We start from the raw sequence: 22584 nt of genomic DNA on the forward strand, positions 1-22584 counted from the left end.
CAAAGTCAAAAGTGTTGGAAAGATTTGATTCGGCTTGGACAGCTTGGAGGGGGGGGCAAGATTTAATTCAATTTAATTTTGATTGCACCCTGATTGATCTGATCCGACTTGGCTGCATTTAAAACTAAATAAGCCCGGTCTGGACCAAGAGAGGGCGTAATTTTCCCAGCGCTTGAGGCTCCTTTGGTGTAACTGCACTTCGCTGGTTCACAAACGACTACAACATGCACGCGTCACTACCAACACAATGTACACTCCACGCCAACATGGCTCATTTCAACCGATGAGGGGGCGCTTTTGCTCAAGGCGGATAGCGTTATGAATTTTTAAGAAGTAGTGAGGCTGGAGGGCACATTTCTGGAAGTAGGCTGCCACCAAGTGCCTCGACCCTCGAAAGTCCACTTACCATGTTAATAAAAACCCTCTGCTGCACAGGGCCGATTTTTTCCTGTTAAGACCAGTACATGTAAAGAGCGCCCTCTCTTGAAAGGCAGAAAGTGATACTTGAATATTCAACACAAATATGCTCGTTTAAGTAGGAACACTTCTAAACCAAAAATGTAACCACTTTTTCCTATTCTTATAGGTTTATTGTAATTAAACAGCTGTGTGAAATTGTCGTCGGAACTGTATTTGTCGGAACTCTCCCATTAAAGCCCTCCGTTATTCGGAGCATTCCACGAGAGAGAAGATGGTGGATGAAGGAACAGTGTTAATCAACATTTACAACCATTGTGCCAAATGTTAAGTATCTTTACTGTCAGAATTCTCCATTAATTAATTCTATATTTTATTCCTATTTTTCTATCAGGTCACAATTAATGTCAGATATTTTCTATTTCAGTGTCAGCTCCTGTGCCCAAATTTATTTGAATTAAACTTTGGCATGTATTATTCACTAGATTTTCTCTTCATGTTTAATTCATCACTTTACTTCTTCAGGTTACACATCAATGAACAGGGCCATGGCTTTCTGTACTTAGGAATTTGGATGTACTACCTTGTCCTTTTGTATTGCAGTGGAGCTTTCTTTTGTAAAGACTTGTCACAGGTTGTGTAGATAAAGAAAATAAGGCTGGAGTTCTGTGGGCGATTTGAATGTGAACAGAGCACAACTGAGTATAAATGTGATGAACAGTGATAGACATGAGAGAACTGAGAGATGCATCATGATGATGAGGTGTGTGGGCTGAGTTGATAGTCCCTATCCCAGTGCCGCGCGAGTTTTGTACTTTGGTTGCGCCATTTGCCACAGCCAGTAGCAGATTTGTCAGGCTGCTTATGAGGCAAAATTGGTTGTCAGGATCATCGTAGCGGCTGATTGACATTCCAAGATTAGAAAACTGAAGAAAACCGTAAGTTTAAATTCAAGTTATTTTGTCATTTATCAGTGCTTTTCGTTGTGACTCTCAAGAAACTGGATGGAGTGGTATTTTGAACTTTAACAGCATTAACTAATTTGTTAAAGAGGTGTTCGAAATCAACTTGACGCTAAATTACTGATCTTAGTTGTTTGAGTTCTGACAAGTTTTCTTTGAAATGACTGTTCGAGATTGAGATACAAATTTTTGTTGTTGTACTATACTATTTGGCATTTTGGTGAATTATTGATTCCATTAGATGGCCTTGAAGATCTGAGCTTGGCTCAAAGACTGGTTGAGTTCCGTTCCTCCTCATGCTCGATGGCTAGTTCTTGAATTCCGATGTAACCGTGGTCACAGCACACTGCAGTGAGGGTTCACATCTAAGTTGCGGAAGTGGTCCCGCAGATGTACCAGAGTCGATGATCAAGCTAGCAAGGGCAGATTCTTATCAAGGAGAGACGAACTGATATTACGTCGAACTGTATGTCAGATATTTTAAATTTGAGAGCAGACGTACACTTGCGAATTTTGACTGAAAGATCTACTATTACATGTATATGCCTTGAACCTTTCAGGTTATTTGACCAACCTTGTTTTTTTTCTGGAGTTTATACTGACATTTGTTTAGAAGTTTTCTTGCGAATACTTATTTTCCTGGGAGGAACTTTGATTGCTAATTCTTTTATTTTGAGGTAGTTTTCAGAGCTAAAGATTTACAGCATTGTATTAAAGAAATTGTAAACTATCAAGTGTATCTCTTTGATGCACTAGTTTGTGAATTGACTGTGAATTCAAAGTTTTAATTCACTCATACCTATACTTAACTGTACATACTTGAATTGCAAATACTGTTTTTCATGCGGGAGTAAATAGACATTCATTTGATTAATGTAATTTAATTCTGAGTTGTAGCTACATTCACTTGGGAGACATCTGATTGTAAATACGGAGGTGTATATTTTGTATTATAGAATCGAGAAATTTTGTAAATAAATTCATATCAAATATTGTAAATAGTACAGATTGGGCTTTTGTTACAATCATTTTTCTGGCCTGCATCCAGTCCTTCTGTTGCAGTGTCCGTAAAGTGACCACACTGTGACATTTACAAATGGATCATAGGGTATTCCGAAATCTGTCTCCATGCACGTTTTGAAGATTATTCTGGCGATTTTAACTTCATGTCGTGACACATGTCTGCTGGTAATTTCAGAGGCATACAAAACTTAAAAATTTGCCCTTACCGATTACGGAAGGCTTTGATAAAAAGAAGCTGACCCTGTACATGAAGGGAGTTCCACTGCCTTATCTATTCAGGTATTACCAACGCGACTATATAGAGTCGCTAATTGAAGAAACAAATTCCACACAATACACCCACTCTCTGATTGGCATACAAGTTTACAAGCTACAATTACAAAGAGACCCCCAAACACCTGTTAAAGCCTGCACATTTTTTTTTATTTCCGACAGAATTCAACAAGTACTCATTATATACACTTCGCAAAGACAAGCAATGACAAGTATGCAAAATGATGGCAAAGCGGCACTTACTTTTGAATGAAAATTTTCACCAGTAGAATTAACACGATTTGAAGGAAACACATTTACAACCACACGCCTAAAAGCAAGCCATTGCCTTGTAGAATTTCATTGGTAGCATTAATCGTCTTCGAAAGTAAATTCCACACATAAAGACAAAACCGAAGTTTTAATAAAAACGGTGCGGCGGTTAGTTTTAAAGCAACCAAATATATCCAGCTTGAGCTTTGTATGAAGTAGTATTTTACATGAATAATTACCTAACTTGTGTCTGTAACTCCGACCAATACAGGATTAATTAGATCGTGCAACAGTCTCACTGATAAAAAAATCACAAAGTTTGAAACGATGAACAAAAATCACTTTTAAGATGAATTGGACGAAGTTCGTCTCAATCTACCCAATATTTAAATTACTGAGAGAAAATGAGCTAAAGACCTTGACACTGTCTGGAAGAAAGGGCCAGTTCACTGTAGGGCCAGTAATACAGTGCGCCATCAACAGAGTGCCAGGGATTACGAGTTCAATGACACAGACACAAACGGCAGCAGATGTTAATATCCAGTTTTGCCAGATGCAGTAGTCAATGAGTGTGTGCACTGGTGCATGTAAGGGTCTGAGCCCGAGAGAACATCAGTAACCACGTTGCAAGTAGCACACAACCTGCATGTTTGCTTGCGACTTTGACATGGTTATGGATAGAAGGCGTCATTAATGAACGTTAGCATGCGAGCAATTGTGGCGTTGTAAATGTGTCGTCATAAGCTCATGTCTTCAGTTTGAAAACATATAAATCCGACGCAAGAAATATAAGGTGTGGAGTTGAATCCCCGACCACACTAACTACGGGTTACATTTTGTGTTCTGTCCCTGTTTGGAGAGCTTCCGGAAACCCCTTTTACAGGCACACTTCCCAACGGTTAAAATGGCTGTCTACGTACCGTTTGGGTTCCAATGTAAATACAGAATTTAAACATCTGTAAAGGCGCGCATATGTCCAACAACGTAACCATAAGAAACACGTCCTCTTGCAGAAGGCAGTCAGTAATTGCATTTCCGTACATTACGTGAAAGAGAAAAATAAAATCAACTATCGTATAGGTCTAGTTCTTTCTTTGTTGTTCTGTCTTAGTTGCTCCTCTTATCTCCGCTTCAGCCAACCGACGAATGTGTAGTATTCCCGTTGTTTCTGTTCACAGCAATATAGCATCATCTCGCTCACGGCGCATTGCCTATGGCAGCATTCGTCGACTATGCCCCGGCGGGTCCCCCTTGCTGTCCCGCGCTTGAAGAAATCCACGGCGTTCTTACGTTCCACAAAGGGCTCTTCTGTTCGTACAGAGGGGGAAAGATAACCATTACCAAGATCACGTGTCAGTTGTTAAGTGTAACCTTTCGTTTACCGTCACGTTAGTTCCTTTATCTATTTTGTTTTGTGTCCCAATTACAGACGGTACATTTCATTTAAATTTGATCCACTTTCGGAGTTCCTTTATTGATTCTGTCCCCATGATGATTATCTTTGTTCTCTGCTAAAACGCAATAAGTATCAGTTAAACGTTGATTGCATGTCCGAAAATACCCAATGCGAAGCATATCGCGTTTAGGAAGACCCGCCTGCACTCATTCATCTCGCCGTACAAATGAGGGTAATCAAAACGCCAATTTATTATTTTATAATCCATACTTATCGGATCTAGGAGATATCCCTTAAGCCGATTTGGCTCTTCTGATAAGCTTTGGGATAAGAACGAACTTTGGTTTAAGCAGTAATTTCTCCCGTGTTTTAATTAAAATAAGTACCCCTCCATCTGAAATTGTTCCCAAAAATCCGCAAAATTGCCAATAAGATTCTTTGTTGGTCGCATTGGACAACCAAAGTAACAGCACTTTTCTTTCCCAACCCTAACTTCTTGCTTCAAGCCCTTATTTTTTTGTTTACAAACACCACTTATGCTTTGCACAAAGTCTAAGAATGATTTCCAATTTGTTCACTGCCGTAGACGACCCTCCCTTAACTGGCAAATGCCAACACGAAGGCTCAAGCAAACGCGAACAAACATTTAATGTTGTCTTTGGCATGGTAAAGCTTTTACCGGCGATGAATTCAGAGACGGTTCATACCACTGAACCATAACTTTGAGCGGTCTGCATATATCCGACTTGCCCTTCTCCCACTTTGAGAGACTACAGTCGTTGGATGTCCACAGTATGATTCATAAGCCCATTCAAATGGTCAGGTTGCCGACGTGAGCTACAAGGAGACTGTTTTTCAGACAGAATACTTATCCAAAGGTGTGACGACCTATCGAAGGAGGGGTACGTACGGTATTGCATTTGGGCAGGTAGGTCTGCTGTCCCAACCATCCAATTCTTCTCTGTTAAATTTGGGTCGATTTCAGAGAACGCTGAAAGTGCACACTTTCCTACGATCCCCGGGCTCACAACCCGTGTGCGCAGATTTGACCACATTACGGCAATGTAATTCATACAGAACGTGCTAATTATAATGCAGATGCGTTACAATGAAAAATTGTCCGTTCTGACTGTCTCGAGTGTTTTTCTTTCTTTACACGTATCGCCACAACTCAAACATATTTAACTGAAAACGTCTGGGTCCAAACTGACCCAGAATCTTCGTGTGAACGTGCCCAAACCTTTTCAATTACGGTGAAGTGTGTGTTTGAAGGTGGTAGACTTATTTCTATAAGCAGTAAATATCTGAAACCTTTAAAGTTTATCATTTAATCCAGGGTGCAGTACACCTAGAACACACATTCCTCCAGTGTGAAGTTACAAATCTGTATTTCGGCACATAATGCTTCGTACCGGTAAAACATGGGCAGTAGACTTCTCGTACGTTCATGTCTTACAAATACATTCAAATTGGTGCAGATTTTTCAATTCTATTCACTGTGGGTTTCTTTTTCTCTTACTTTCACATCCAATTTGCCATTTGGGCTCGTTTTAGTCATTGAATTTAGTTTGTGGGTATTTCTTGACTTTTTTCTTTTTTTATCGAAGCGTGCAGAATCTTTCATCTTCACGTCCTTTTCTTTTTCGTTCAAGGTAAATCTATTTTCGCTCTTTCTGAGGCCTTTCACGAATTTGAATGAACATATTTAGAATGTTCAAAATAACAAAAACGAATGACATCTCTCGATATTTGATGGCTCACATAAAGAAGCATTCATTTTAAAACATATTAACTGGGTCTCGTGTAAAATTAGACGACATTCTGCTGAAATTGGCCGAGAAAACTTATACGTAACATGAAGTACATAATACACTATCCTATGTACATATAAGAAACATTTTAATCAGAGCTCTCAGACGTAGTGTGAATAATCGGAAAACCTACCTATCGGTCTGGTTATACTGTTGGTTCTCTTGTCGAATCCGGCATAACAGCTGTCGCAGAGCGACTGTACGGTGCTGTAGACATCTGAGCAGTACCAGCTATCGGCACTTACGTAGACGAAGCACGCAAGGGCGACCAGGGACATGACGGTGACCTGCCGGGCCTGCGGTAAAGGCAGGCGGAGGGTGCCCCGTAAGGAGTGCGTCATCTGAAGACAGAAAGTGATGGTGAAGATGTCAAAGACGAAAGGTCTAAATATTGAACACTTGACAGTTACCAGAAGACACCACAGGGGTGGTAGGGAGAGAGACAGGTGATATGACAATAGTCTTGGCGTCTATCGGACTCACACTTGTTTGGGTTTCCTTTTAAACGGCTATCCTTTCCGTCAAGTCTTAAAAAGACATAAATTGAGCTGTTCCTTCTGATGCTTACGCCCACGTATAATTCATAAATCATGAAAATGCCTTTGCAATCGATTGAGCATCAATCAATGGGTTCACTGCACTTACTTATAACATCCACCTTATGTGGAAATCTATATTTTGAATCTGCTGCGTAAAGGTTGGGTTAATTATGGTGGAAGGGTAACTTTGGATCAAAGAAATAAGATACAGGTACGGACATGCTTGGCGTACAACAAGGCTTATACAAAAATGACAAAATGGTTTGCATCACTGTCTCATTCAGCTGTAATCTCTTGCCAATTCAACCTCGTCCCCGTTGAGTCCTGCAGTGCGGTTCTCCTGGCTGCTCTCTCGTTAGGGGATTGAATTGTTTGTGAATCAGGAATACGTAATACCATCAAGTCTAGGCCCAATAAAAGCCCACTTCCACATTTAGTGGCGATGTGGTGTGTTAGGAACTAGACTGAAGGGATTCCATGTGACGTCAGAAAAGATAAGAAAATGATTTGAGGGAGATTCGCTGTAATAATTACCCATGCAATTTGCAATGGAAATCGATGATAAGAACGAAAAGGGTGATTTTTCCCAGGAGAATTGGGCGTATAATTATTCGTCTTTAAAAACCCACAAACATAAAAGCGTTTAACATGGAATTCGCAATACAAATCAGTTGCATGTTGTTAGAATGAAAAATTGAAAAATATCGGAGTGCAATAGCCACTTAATCATTAAGCCTCAAATGACACGGCCTGGGAACGGGCCGTCACTACCAGATCTTGATGAAGTCATCCATAGGCTCTGGTCTGCCTCAGGAATAGCACCAATGTTCTACAGCACCGGTTAACTCTGGGTCTTAGCGTGTCGTGCTGATGCTAAGCTGAAGTAAGCTATGAACGAGCGACTTTTGAAGCGCTCCCAAAATCGAACATAGAGAGTGATACCAAAGTATTTTACATTTGTGTGCGTGTATGTCGATGTCTTAATGTGCTTTATGAGACGCCCGCATGTATAATGTTGTATACCCCTTAACTTTTTGTTGATCCACGAATGTTTCGTAGGCCGTTTGGTACAATGCTTACCTTGCCTAACGGACAACACAGCCCTGGCTGCTTCCCAAATAATTGTGAGTTCTCACGCAAAAAGGTTTAGGTTTCAGGCACTGAAGAACCACGCGGCTTACACAACACAGGCGAGACTTCATGGTTCAGTTTCGTGCACAAACGGGCCTAGTAACCAACAATTGACGCGTTGTAGACCATACTAACTACATTACGTTAACTTCATTTGAACAGCAACACTAATTTCTTGGTCTATTTTTGCATCATAGAATAAAACAAGACCCCTGACATTTTTCTGGAGGCAACTTTAACTTGGACTATTCAGGAAACTTCATTATTCAAGCGAGTGGAAGGCTGACTCCAGGATGGGCAACGGTGCGTCTCCCGTGATTGGCATAATTAACTCAATGGCTGAGATGAATCGTTTGTATCGCACGCTTCCTGCATCAGTGTGACAAAGGAGCCGTGGTATTATTGACCACAAACTCGTTATGTTCATGTGCGTCTGATGCATTAGGTCTGTCCGATACATGTCCACAGTAAAACGAATAAGGTGATATCTGGCATAATACAAGTCGTTGCTATCAAGATTCTTCTTTTTATAGTAATACATCGATTAGACTTTCTCCATGAACATCCCCAACTATGATGAATGGTACAAACATACTGGACTGTACAAATAGCTATGACAATTATCACTGTGAACGTGTATACAGAACACCTACACTGACATCTTTTAAAATCTTTTTTACATAGACAGGAATGGCCCGAATTCAATCTGTACCCTTTGCTGGCTGAGTAACCTGTTCAATGGTTATAGTTTTATTCCAAGATGCCTCCGGATATTTTCAGGATAATCTGTAACAAGGCAGAAGTCAAGACAATAATTGTCTGGAGCTTCCCAAAACTTTCAGATTTTAGCCATTCAACTGATTTTCCGGATTTTTTATCAGGCCCCAAATTTTTACCTTTTAAATCCTTTTCGGCCCAAGAACGTGTGTTTCCGTAAGGTTTTCATCCTCAGACGAGGTCTCGAACTTTTTAAGAAAAACAACAAGATTTGTATAGTTATCTTGTTTGCTGTTACGAATCTACCAATAATCTGGTAAGCATGATAAACCCAAACTCGTTATTCTCCAATGACAAGAGCAAATCTTGCATATCATTATGGCCAGAGTTCATGCACCAAATCTGAACAGCACATTATTGGGGCTATGTGACAATAGGCTATCGAAACTTTTTCCGAAAACTGCATGACTCAGTTACCAACATCAGTCGTCTGACGTCACAACATAGACTGAAAAAAATCCGAACACACGTAGGAAAAAAACCTGTGTACAAGGTTGGAATCAGTGAATATCTAGTATTAGTGTCTCCCTGACCGTGTGATTTATGAAACTCTGGCTTTTTCATCATGACTGTTTACAAACGTGATTTTACGAGTTTGTTGAAGACTTCATGAGTGCCGTTTGAGCCTTGACGGAACGCCAGTTATGAGACAACTGCTTTTTGCCAAGGAAACGATGGATGACTTGTAATAAAAACTTGGACTCCTGAACGCATTCAGTTGCGATATGTGGTTTATTTTGCTACTGTCGAGGAGAATATGCACCTCTCATTTTGCCTGTGTATTTTCCATATGGGTGGACCTATAAGTTAAGTACATCACCCATGGTTAGTTACAAAAGGTTTCCTTAAAGTGTTGAAAATGTTCTGTTGCATCATTACGTTTTTAGAAGAGCGCAGTTTCATGTAGTATTTTGAAGCAATATTAATCAATAAATATTTAGCTACATAAGATTTTCTCGAACTAATGATTGATTTTCTGCTTCTGTAATGAGCTAGCCATAGTTTTCCAGCCCAATGGTATAGGCAAACAATACGATTGTGATGTGTATAGGGAGAGAGGGCTCCAACCAACTGACTCTATGGCTCCGCAATGAATTGGAGACGTTTGGCGTACAGTCTGCAGGCTAACTCGACAAAACGGGCTAGCTACAAGTGGCATATAAGTTATGATATTACTTAGGCTCAGGGTGAAGCACTTGGTGCTTTAGCCGATGCGAGTGGAGATCAGTGACAAAAAATATTCTCGAAGCAAGGTTATCATCAACTTCAGAACAGGTTGGAGTATCAATATCTTAATTTCCCCAGGAATACGTCCCGGACTTAATTTCGCTCCTGTTATCTGTATGCAAAATTGAGCCAGTTCAAAGATCCACGATTTCACACCAAGCAGCCCTGGAGGCGTGCCGAGAGCTGTAGCCTTGGGGTGTCGCGTCAGCTAAACTGTGGTATACGGTATCCGGCAGGTGCTTCCGTGGTGTTGTCATTTGGCACTTCACTTTAACCCCCCGCCCACTTCGCTTTCTACTTAGAGGCTATTAGATTTGGAGTGTGCTCCGAGCAAAAAGAATAGGAACAAGGACAATAGTTGGATGTGCATCCAATCTGTCCATGTCTTGGAGTAACAGTCCTTTTAAATTACGAGTTACGCGCTTAATTGCTATGTTAGTTGCGGATCAGAAGTTGTCCTTTTAGGTTTCCATTGTAAAGAATTTTTTGTTTGATAGATTAAAATTTCATTCAGTCATCAACCGAATTTAGCGGTTAAGACTGTCAATAGATGAATTCTGTCAGTATGGAAGTTCTTTTTCTATTAGTCTTGTGCATGGGAGCACGGTTCCAATATATAGACTTGGGTTACTTTCTCCAGACATTTGGTAATCGTACAGTTATATTAGCCGAAGTCCCTTTTGGTCCAAAATACTGTTGACGGATATATTTCACTTTTTTTTTATAATTTGTTGGTTGTGTTAGTATGTTGCAGCTTCACGGTTCATTTCATAGATTTGTTAAATTTCATGGCAAGGGGCAACAGGGTTAATATGGCCTGGAACCTTTGAGTCTTATATGGCCTGGAATGTGAACGCCTACCCAAAACCAGCGAAAACAATGATTCCGCTTCTGCATCCATCGTGGAAGTAATCATTGTGGTTTGTGTTACAACTATTCCCTGCCACTGCGGAAGGGTTTGAACCTACAGTGGCTTGGTGCGTGCTCCGTGCGCGTGCATAAATGGCTACTCATTGCCGCCGCGATGTTGAAAGTGACGCGATAACTCATACAGATGGCGACTTCCTTAGGGATCAGTCCTGCTAGGTGAAATTACACAAACCGCGGCGCGAACACCAATATCAATCAATAGCCGGCGGCTCATCTTTTGCCGCTAATATATCTGTAATTGTCCCCTCGTGTTGCGTTACCACCCACACGATTTATAGATGGACTGGCAGGCGGGTCGATTAAATGCAGCCCGTATTTCTCGTACGGGAGGCTGGGGCGAACGGAGCGCTGGTGCAACCGTGGTCGTCCTCTACGAATGCATATTGTAGTCGATTCAGCGCGGTTGTTTTCGTGTTCCCGTGATGAAATATGGACCCTGGTCTGTTTGTTATTTTGCTTAAGCACTGGTTGCATCATCATCGTCCTGCAATGAAATCAGAGTCGTGTAATTGCGTCTCAGGAGGCAACCACCTTATTTTCACTTCCAAGGGTTTCTTTATTTTCTTTCTGTGCGATAAAATGACTTTAATTGTATCCTTTGAGACATAATTTCAATTGATTAGATCCCCAAAATGGAGTCTCTTTTACAGTACCGTGACAGATGCAATCGCAGTATGGTCGATCGTCGTTGTTATTGTCATTATCGTCGTTCTTTTTTTAATACGCGTATTAGAAAATGCAAATCGTTGTCCCAGACTTGAAGAAGAGGTCCAGTGGAACTTTACTCAAAGGCCAATGAGGGGAAAAGGGGCCGCTAAATGGGTCAGAATTCACTTTGTCTTCTCCACCCGGCCCACAGATCGTGTGTTTTTCCGGCTACGCCCGAGCAACCACCAACGGATAACAAATCCCAAGCGAATGGCGTGTCGATTACGTTATTATGACGTCACCAATCGATTCAACACGTTAATGGTCGTTCACTTTTCATCGATTTTAGTTGGCTTGCCGGCTAGGCCGTATCACTTACCACCGGGCCCTCATGAGGCAAAAATGTAAAGGGATCAAATCTCAGATCCTGGTTCGGATCCAAACGTGGGGGGAATTCATAACCAGCCACTTGATGCTTAGTGTTTGTTTACAGCCTGTCGTAAGTGGATCGTGATATTTGCCGAGAAAATGTCATAGATTTTCATAATGCCATCTGAACTTTGCATCCGATGTACATCCAAACTTGACTCACGGATGGCAGTGCAAGCGAAACCTTTGAAGGCATGCAGTTCCTTTTTGAGGGCGCTAAGTTTCAAAATGTCAGGTTCGTGTTTGCGCTTCAGTCAGATAAATAAACATACAGGGGAAGGAACCTCTCTGTTTCGATTTCTGTGCATTCAGCGTTTTGTTTCAAGTTAGTCATACGCTTTCAATTTGTTTGTACAAATTATTAAATGCCAAAACCTTCGAACAAGAAGAAACTGCAAATCCAAGTTATACGGACTCAAATAGCGTATATGCCATTTGTGCCTTTTCTTCGCAGTATTGGTGCTCTCACAATATTAACAGACGACCGCACAGGAATACAGTATTTATAATGGCGCATCCAGGGCCCCGACAGATTTTTATTTTCACTTTTATTTTAATTTTTTTCATCAAATTTTTTATTTCAATATTTCTTTATTGGATCACCAAATCCCTAAGAAAAAAACACCACGAAATAAAAGCTAGAATTTTGGGACTGTGACTAAAGCTTTTAATATTTTATTCTCCCCAAACATCATGTCAAATAAACCCAAAGCCGTATTGGTTTTTGACTCCCCCCCCACACTCACCCACACCAAAAGCTGGAAACAAGTTAAGTTGCTCAGTATTCTCAGCAGTCACTATATTCTCAATGAAGTCTAAATATATCTTCACAGGCACAGCTTGGTAGCGAACACTGCATACTATTTCCTCATCAATTTTTGCCTTATCTTCTGTAAAACACTAACATGCATTTCATTTCAACAATGGTCCGTGTGACGTGCACTGTCCTTCATACGGAAGCCATCTGTTAATAAGGTCGATAAGGGAAATCACAAAGGGATTAACATCTGCCTTTACACCTTCGAAATTAGACTGATTATATACACTGTCCTTGATATGTCCAAGCCTAAGACGAAGGCGTAATGACTTAAGGACAAATAATGTAAAACACCCCGGGAGAAATTCAGTGAATGAAGATGTTTTAATATCGATAGCAAGCGCAAAAATGTAAAGTTGGAACGTGTGGTTTTGTTCACCACCTAATCACGTCACTGACGCCATTCAAAATGGCCTACTCTTGGATAGGTAAAGCCATCGGCGAATTATGTAGCGAATAATAATGCATAATGCATCGACTAGCTGCATCATTAACATTGAATTCATTTGAATACCAACCTTTGTTAATTCTTTCCAGTTGTTAATATTTTAATGAAAAAAAGAAAAGTCCAGAAGCCTTTTAAATTGATCCCTCAAAAGAAATGATATATATTAAGCTTTATTTACTTTTTAGAATGTGCAATTTTTTGAGGTGCGTGTGATTCATATCTGTCCTAGTTTACGGGGTTGGGGGATCACCAAGAAGGAAACAAAAGGCTTGACATCGAAGCAAGCGTGCTCCGCTGGCAGCTGCAAGTCCATACATTAATCCTTTGTAACCCCAGAAAAATGAAAAACAGATATATGGCAGGTTGAATATCCACTGTAGCTGATGGTGTCATAGATAATCAAAACTTGGCTCTGGGCTCGGGGTTTGTTTTTCAATACACATGGTTTACTAAGTATAAAGGATATCCGTGTTGTTGACATCGGGAAGGGTTTTAATCCGCCCCTCATGGGAGTCGATCGAGTCAAACTCCATGCAGAAAATGCGGAATCGAGCCATGATCTCCTGGAAAAAGCCAAACCAGGCTCGGAGCAACTTACTCCAAAATGTGGGATGCTCTCTTTTCAAGCCCGTGATCTCTGTTTCCCCTGGCAATTTCGGCAAATGGTTTTTGAACTGCACCTTCAAGCCGAAGGGTTGGTGAGCTTTTTGTGTTGTTTTGGGTTTTTTTTTATCCACAACCCAAGAGTGTTTTATTTTTACAACCCTTATTAGCCATAAGAAAGAAAGGGCTTAATGAAAATTCTTCGTTTTCAGCTCAGTGTTTATAGTGACACACAAGTACAGGGTTTTCTTAAAGAAAAATTCACGTTCTTTAATGTTAACAGTGAAGGATGTGAAGCGCCCCAACCATGCTCCAGAGTGAATCAGAGAACCGCCAATTTCTGAGTTTCTCTGCAACTTAAACTCCGCCCCTCTAACCGTGAGTATTGTGTAGTGTAAAAGCACACAAAAAGTGTTCATTCTTTTCAACGCTTTGAGGTGAATTCGACTCACTCTTTCATGTACCTTGCTATGGAAAAGCTTCCACTTCTTCCGCATAATGGACAGTGGAATGTTGCGTTCTTACAACCCACGAAACTGAATGAATATAAGCCCAGTTAAATTCAAAAGAGCGCTGGACGGATGCCCCGAGCCAATTGCTGCAGTAAGTCAGTGTGCGTGGTAGATGTGTTCGTGCGCCTCCCAAAGAGGGTATTGGGAATGACAATTCATAATATTGTGTTTTTGACGAAGGATGATTTTCAGTGCAATTTGACGTCAAGCTTGAGACAGCAGTTAATCAATTGCAAGCCACATATGTCTAAATTAAGCAACTTGTGCGATGACGGACTTATCGCTAGAAGTTGCAGCACTAAGGTCGAAGCCTGATGACTTCCCGGGTCAAAGTAGATGTTACACCGAAAGCAGACCAAGAAATGCTTCAAGATGCCGGAAAAGGTAAATGATCTTCTTCTTTGCGTTTTATCTCCAAATGTTCATTGTAAACACTAAACCATTGAAAGTTCTGATACCATTTGGCAACGAGAAATGATGAGAAATCTAAGGAGCCAGTCGAAATATCTTACAGAGTCTTAGGCCGTTTTCCAATACTCAACTTCGGCTCCGTCTCAGGCTTCACCTGTTTTTTAACAGCTGACTTTGAAGTTGCAAGCAGTAATTAGTCTAATAGTAATTATATATAACAGGTTTTGCCCTTACCCAACGTATATTAATAAGCACTGTATGCTCAGTGCTTGTCCGAGAGCTCGTGAAAAAACTAGTCTAATTGTGCCACAAAACATCACATAAGATGCAAGAGAGCTAGAAATTACAGTAATCCAATTTATTTTAAACGCTTCAGGCCCACAATCGGGGATTGGTTTTGGGAACGAAGCCTGAGACGGAGCCAAGTCGAGTATTGGAAAAGGACCTTAACATTAGCCCCTATAGAATGTCCAGAACGGTTGCGTTGATATAATAATGCAGTGCTTCGTTGTACATGTGTTTGTATGGTCACAGTTTCCTTCTTTTGTCGACTAATAACTTCTCAAGTGTACGTTCTTGAAAAGGGGTATATTCTCACGAAATTTCACATTGCGCTGCTCCAGACACTAATTTTCAAGAATGTAAAAACTGGTGAACTGTAAATAATTCATAAGAAGAATACAATCTTTGCTGAATAGACAGGCGTCACAAGAACAGCTTAATCATAAGCCCATTACAACATGCAGAGTAACAGCGCAGAGTATGAACATTTAACAAAAGAAGTACGGTTCAGTAATAATGAACGCTCATTGTGAAAGCACTGTGTTTCTTTTGTTAGATGTTTGTGGCGACATACAGTAAATGGACCTTCATCCAAAATAGGACCTAATAGCCCAAGAATTTGCCACAGGCTGTCAATGTCTTCAACAGCTTTATAAATTGAAACGGCTGTTTAGGGCCTACGTGCAAAACTTCACAGTAAGTTCTTTAAAAAGCTGGAGCCAATTTCACAGTGCTGCTTAAGCAAACCAAAAAGTTTAAGAGGGAAAAACCTTGCTTGACAAATCAGATTACCAGCCAAAACTTCATGTGATGTATGTTGTTTTGGAATGGTATTTACCTGCCTTTTGGTTAGCGTGACAACCACATAGAACTTTAGCTGGTAACCTTTGTTTGTTAAAAGGGGTTTTGTGCTTAAGCAAATTCTGTGCTTAAGCAGCTCAATGAAATTGGCCCCAGCTGTTGTTATTTTTAAGCGATCGTCATGCTCAAGGTATTTACAGATTTTATCAGCGAGCAAATTGGGGGTATTTAGGTTACATTTGGCAAAAAAACTGTTTCCTATAACCTTTTGTATGGACAGACATTAACGTAATGTCAGTCACAAAGATTGGCGTGTGTTTTCCGGTTGGTGGTTTAATAATTTTGTTAATAATAGGCCTACAGTTGAACCATATCAAGACTGCATGTGTGAGCTAGTTCTAGGCTCAAGCCCTTTGCATAGACATGCAAGATAAGAACACGATAATCCGAATAGACTGCAATCCTTCGAAATAGCTCTAAGGTTGATGGCAAAGACAAGGAGTAAGATAATCCTATATGAAAGAAGTGAACGGAAAAACAGAAACATTTACTTTCTTTGGTTTAAAAGAATGTAAGAGAGTTTATGATTTATGAGAATCTGTGCCTGGGCCCATTTACGTTTATCAAAAGCTTGAAATGCTGATGGTCATTCACATGGAACAATACTGTTGAGGACGAATTTTAATATCTGATTTTATGATAGGTCAAATGCAATAAACAAGAAACAAAAATAAAGGAATCCACATTCTGCCAAGGAATTCTGAACTTGAGTTTGACCGAATCTGAGAGAAATGGCTGCATTATGTCGTAGTCGTTGTGTCGATGTCGTGGTCCGTAGTTGTTTTGTGGAAATGCGACCTTCAGAAGGAATTCTACAATGAATGATGTCATTATTGTCCTCGAATGACTTACGTAAAAGAGGCCAATAACCCTACTGTCTCAATTCTTGCAACAAAGTTGAAAGTGCAAGCTGTTGGAAGGATGAGACATGCTCACCATACAGTACTTTAAACATTAATTCAACGACAGAACCACTTAAACTGGACTCGACGCTAAAGACATTATGCGATACATGCATAATAATGCCTGCTCCAATCGTCACCTCAGTTTGTCGAAATTACTTTCCGAGCAAGTCCTCTTCGCCGGACTCGGGCTACGCTACTGATGAAACTCATTTTAGGGAAATCATGGACATGACCTGTTAACATGTTGGCCCCTGAACTGACCTTTAACAAGTCCACTGAGATGATACAAAACAAACAAACCAACCGACAAGGTTTGGCGGGCTCCAGGCAGACGGACTCCGACAGAACAATATACAGTTCTGAAAATTGATACTGGCTTTATATAGGCCTAGCCTACCTGGTTAAGTAATCACTCCAATATGCTGGCGTGGACACACCGATGTAGAGTACCACAGTGTAGATTAATCCAACCCAGGCTAAATCCTCTGATTTTAATATGATTTTATGCACAACCTAGGGAGTATAAGAAATTTTTATTTTTTGTTCTTGAATTCGAGGGTATTTGTTCCCAGTGTGCCCGTGTAACAAAGCAAATACCGCACACGAAATAATGGCCATTCTTTTGTTTGAAAAGTTACAGCACTCGGGCTGAATGTGCTCGAGCATTCCTCCCCACTTAAATATTCTGCATCTGCGTTTAGGTCAGATCTATGAGGATAAACGAGTGAAAAATTAATTGAAACCGCCCCAATGAAACATGCTTGTTCTTGAGCGTGACTTTTACCTTAGGCCTTATATAGGACTTATAGGAATATGAGTCCTTTGTCGTTTGGTCTGTAGGTTTTCTTTTCATTACAAAGGGAAAACAAAGTGGTTTATTGTCTTATTTTATATCTTTATTGATTTCTCCGATTTTCGACTTGAGTGATAGGTATTTCGCAAGGTCACATCGCCTTAACTAGAACAGCATGGTCCCCCGTCTCTCTGTGTGTTCTGCATTCAATTCGAGTTTTACTTCACAGACCACGCTCTCGAGCCGAAAGTGGTTCTTAATGTCAAAGTGTCGAGGATGTACGATCGAGGGCTACGTTTACCGAATGCACATAGTGTCAGTGAGAGCGACATAAGTACTGTTGGAGGCTAGATTCAGCAAGTGCACCCATTTAAATGTCTGCAGACAAAAAGTCTGCAGATAATATAAATATACAGCAGGTGACTGCACACCACCACAATTCAATTATAACTGACCATTTGTATTATAACCGTAAGTTGTGACATTCAAAGCTTCCACCTACGTGACACTGGTTAGTCGACTTCGTCCACAGACAGTCCTTTGTGATATACAAACATAGGAATTCAAAATATGTCATGTTCCTTCATTTTCACAATTACCTCGCCTTTTTGTTTACAAGTTGAAGGTAATTTAAAATGGTTTCATAAAGAATTTCATGAAAGTGGACACAACTATTGAATTGAGAAAAGTGACAGGTGACAGGATTCAAGAAAAATGACGTGCATTCCGATAAAAAATTAGCAGTGTATACTATTTATAATTTTAATAAAATTTCAATAAGAAAACAATAATCCCAAAAAGTACACACCAAAATGGGATGCGCAAAGACCATCGCAAAAGCAAGAATCGTCTGCAAATATCCATAGAAAGGGTGTCAAAATTTATATGACTGATCGTTGCAAACGATGAAAAAAAACCACGTTCTGCCACAAAGGCCTAGGCTACTCACTGTCACTGCATATAATTGCAGTTCGATGTCAGAATTTCTTTTTCTTTTCTCAAAAAATAATAATCACTTTTAACACACATTAAGGCAAAAGGAAATTGAAAAGGAAGTTTAAAAGTAAAGATTCAACCATGTGTGATCCGTGAACCCACACAAAACATCAAACAAAATTAGGCCATTCGTGTTGTGCTCCATTTAAGTCGTTCATCATACACATTAACAATTCCTTTAGAGTAACGCGTTACAAGTGTGTACTTTGTTTGTCTTTTGATCACAAGGATGTACTTCCTTTTTCGATTTATCACCACAAAGAAACCTTATGGAGAGTTCACGAGGAAATTTGACCAAAGTACAAACACCCAGGTAGATTTCCCGTAAAACAAAATGTAAAGCTTGTCTCAAGTAACCATGCATTGATTTCCTTACTGACAACAGTCAAGTGATAAATGCCAATTTACATTGCATTCATACATGAGCTTTTGGGGGGAGATGCACTTTTATGCTTGAATATTTTATGATTAACTGTCTGTAAGCGTGGTTGACAAAACTCATCCACCTTACTGGCGCTGGTTTTTTTTCTGTTTTTTTCTTCAAAGTTATTAGATGTGGTTTTGTTATTAAACATCATGAGTAGTTCTGTGGTTAACTTTTTTCCGTGCAAGTACACTAAGAAACGTTCCACTCAGTCGGTAAAGCCTTTTCAATAAATGATTATTAGAAGCACGCTCGTAGAGCTGAAACTAAAAAAAGAAGTCCGCTTCCGGGTTTTTTTTCGTAAAAGTAGTACCGTAATAATCTGATACATGACAAGAAAATATTTCATGTACTTATTCATGTGTTTCTGGCAGTCAACCGGACAACCAGTGTGTCTGGTTGTCAAGCAGTTATTAAATTTTTCAAGTGGTGCATAGCCTACTCTTGCAAAGTGACCGGCTGTGTAATCCTTCAGAGAGGGGAATTATGCAGTTCACTGGCAAGTTATAACGGAACAAAGAATACTCGCCGTTGTCTCCTAAGAGCCACCCATCTAACATTCGTTGCGTATCATTACTATATTCCCCAAAACATTTTACTGGTAGGATTATTAAATTGACACCGTCTGATATTGAAACGGACGGAAATTAAGCCTCATTTGTCAATTTTATGCGTCCACCTGTTCGGATAATGGCTGGAAGATGCGTCATTTTCTGCTCTGGTCTTGAACAAACTTCACGAACAAAATGTACACATCGCGGTGTAAATCCAAGTGCAATTTAAGCTGGCCGTTCGTGAAAAAAGCGAAAGCCCCTCGCTTGAGAACCGTCCCCCCCTCCTCAGAAAATAAGAGAAGGAACAAAATCTGGAGATAGGCGCCTTGGTAAGTGTTTTATCTTTCTGCGTTTCAGTCCTAAAGAACAAAATAGTTCCGATCCTAACGTACCCCATCCATGAAAGGGCCCCCAGTGCCCCCTAAAAATTCATCCATTTACACCACTGGTCGTGACAGAATCAGAGAAAAAAAAACATTCGGCATTTCGGAGATGACGATGACGCAAACAGAACCGAAAAGATATAAAAGATATACCGAAAAGATATATCCTATTGGGAAAAAATGCAATATAAACATAGAGCCTCGCAGTGCGTTCAAATCACCCGTAAGTGGCGTAAGCTTTAGGAAAGTCCCGTTACCAAAGTCATGATCGTTATTATTGCAATTCTCCTTCCTGGAGTGAGAAGAGATCAGATCTGGCTGGATTATGACAGGCGTTTCCTTCTCCGGGCTGCTAACAACATCTGGAATAGGCTACCCCGATGTCATTGGGCGGGCAGCCTTCCTAGAAGGGACTAAGCGCTTCCAGGAGCCTGAGCACCATTTCTTTAATAGATCTTTGGCTTGGGGTATGTACGTTCAAACCAGCGAAAGCAGTTTTCAAGCTCTTTCTTTAAAGTCCTCTAAAGTCTTTGCATGGTAGCCGTGTTGCAGGGCAGGTGTTTTGCTCCACAGGGAAACCGCCTTGGTGCATACCCTATGGAACAAAAGCACTGGCCTACAAGGTGCCAGCCGTGCAAACCCCTTTTAATACTGCTGTGCATGCCCCGTGTGTTGTTTGCCATAATTGGACAGTAGCTGGCGGGGATGGGTTGAGTATAAATCAGAATACGAAACAAACCCGTCGATGCAACAGTATCAACGCTACACGTATGGCATAACTATTTTGACATGGATTTCTTGCTTGTAAACGTCATAGAATACTTCTTCATAGCCTCATTTTCATGCTAACAGCATTAATGCCTGTTCAGAGGAGTACAGGATAAAATCAGCGTAACAGGGATAGAAATGAGGTATCAACAAATACACGTACATCCACGTTGCTCTGTGGTTTACATGAACTCAGCCTATTGAATACAAATTATAAATGAGACAAGATACCATAAATCTAAATTAGTAACTTAACTCACCTTTTCAGAAAGAAAGACTTGTTATCAAAGGAGACTTCGGTAGACCTGAAGCACTATCAAATCATAAACTAGTTTGCGAGACACACAAACACAAGCGCCTGCCTCTAGTCTCTAACTTTAGTGGTGCTGACAAAACGAAGCTCCCCCCCAATTTATACTAATGACTTCCAGCAAAAACAAAGAACCTGTGCCAAGTCCAATCAATGATCCTCAAGTTCCCTTGGATGAATATGCGTCACTGCTTTGGCGATCCCGACGGATTTTGACTTTTTCCCCCCCGCCCCAGCCAGCAGACCGCCGCAGGACAGGGAAGGACGGGCTTCGGCAGTGCTCACTTTTTTCCCCTGGCCACACAGCCAGTAAGTTCGGTGGGAGAAATCACTGCCTCGTAGATGACACGTCACTCTATCGTCTGCGCGTCGTATACGTGCGTAGGTCTCAACGTGACGCAAATCACATTTTGGCGCCTTGCATTATCGTTTCCCCTGTCTTCTTCTCTGCTCCTTTTTTTTTCTTGATTAATTTCTCTTGGCAACCGATGGCTGGAAGTATTATTAGCTAGCTGCCCTTCCAGATCAGTCTGTGTGGTTTTCTGACTGGTAATCGGTATCCGTGTTTGATCAGATCCGTTCGGGCGACATTTTTGCGCGAATAAAAACCCGTCGCTTCGTTTCAACATTTCTTTTTGCAAATGATGGAAAGAGGACAATGTATGATTTTTGATAACTTTGGCTAACTGGAGAGACAGCAAAACTTACCTTATAGATTTTCATCTGCTCCAAAGTGTATTTTCACCATTTGGTAATTCCTTACAAACGGGAATTTTTGCTAATTATTTCTCAAGAATCAAATAAACTGTAGTTTGCATATTTGCCATTTGGCTTGTTATTTTTTCTTTGATACTATTGACTTGTTGGCTGGGTGTGATTTTATTTTTACGCTGGCCTCTGCACTATCCTTCGCCAAAGTGCCTTCCTAAATAGCACCCCAGTTGTACAAAAAAGGAGCAAATACAACGAGAATGGACAGAGCCTTTGACATAAATGATTTTTCGGGCGTCACATTTTGGGAAAAGGAAACGAGATCATTTTACCATAACCAAGGGCTTGCGAAGAATCACTTATTTGGGGATATTACGAGAAATGAGATCTCAATTGAAGAATTTTTGAGATAATCTCTTCAGATTTACTGATTTGGTAGGCCTACTCTATACTTTTGTCTACTGTTTGAGGATTCCGTTCATGTGCATCTGCTATTGTGAATTTAGGAGTTCGGTCGCTCAAATCGACGGAGGTTATACAAAGAGTATCTACGTTGAATGAATGAGAGCTGGTTGCACTACGGTGATGTGACTTACACGCTTTTGTGGAACAGATTGGATCTGAGCACAGAGTTTCCTCAGAGGTGAAAATCCAAAAAGATAATCCTGGCTGGGGCACTTGCAACAGGCACGGTCCGGGGGGGGCAGTGACTTTAGGACCCCCCATTGTCTATCCCCCAAAAATGAAAAAAAGTTTGTTTTTACTCCTAAAGTGAAAGAGCAGTACCGACAGTAAACAGATGACTAGCCCCCCCCGCCCCAACAAAATGGCTCTAGAACCGCGCCTGACTTGCACACTTACACTTCCATTTTCTATACCGAGCCGTAATCAATGTTGCCCACTGCCCTCCGTTCGTACGCGGGATTTGACCGAAGGGCTCAAACCCCTGCTGTTCTTTGCATTGTTCCCCTCGCCGGTTTCTTCAGACGCC

The 22584-nt window shown here is 40.7% G+C and overlaps 1 protein-coding gene and 2 long non-coding RNA genes across 4 annotated transcripts; 2 read left to right on the forward strand and 1 right to left on the reverse strand.

Annotated features, from left to right (window-relative positions):
- Positions 1-885: 885 nt before the first annotated feature.
- LOC147799720 (uncharacterized) lies at positions 886-2383 on the forward strand. The gene is made up of 2 exons (XR_015424772.1): positions 886-1355; positions 1621-2383. It is a non-coding gene; the product is annotated as an uncharacterized LOC147799720 (long non-coding RNA).
- Positions 2384-2803: 420 nt separating this feature from the next.
- On the reverse strand, positions 2804-21125 carry LOC110973074 (bombyxin C-1-like). Of its 2 annotated transcripts, none has more exons than XM_087134568.1 (3): positions 20833-21125; positions 6268-6475; positions 2804-4232 (listed from the first exon to the last, which is right to left on the reverse strand). In XM_087134568.1, exons 2-3 carry the CDS (start codon positions 6473-6475, stop codon positions 4048-4050), a joined length of 393 nt encoding a protein of 130 aa, XP_086990694.1. In that variant the 5' UTR covers positions 20833-21125; the 3' UTR covers positions 2804-4047. The 2 variants fall into 2 exon arrangements, with proteins under 2 accessions (XP_086990694.1, XP_022079235.1); XM_022223543.2 differs by having other exon boundaries at positions 2804-4235; positions 20833-21109.
- On the forward strand, positions 13574-18988 carry LOC147799721 (uncharacterized). The gene is made up of 2 exons (XR_015424773.1): positions 13574-14579; positions 15445-18988. It is a non-coding gene; the product is annotated as an uncharacterized LOC147799721 (long non-coding RNA).
- Positions 21126-22584: the final 1459 nt, after the last annotated feature.

Source organism: Acanthaster planci, linkage group LG03 (assembly GCF_054643075.1).
Source record: "Acanthaster planci isolate LZ-2023a linkage group LG03, COTS_SCS, whole genome shotgun sequence".
Classification (NCBI taxonomy): Eukaryota; Metazoa; Echinodermata; class Asteroidea; order Valvatida; family Acanthasteridae; genus Acanthaster; species Acanthaster planci.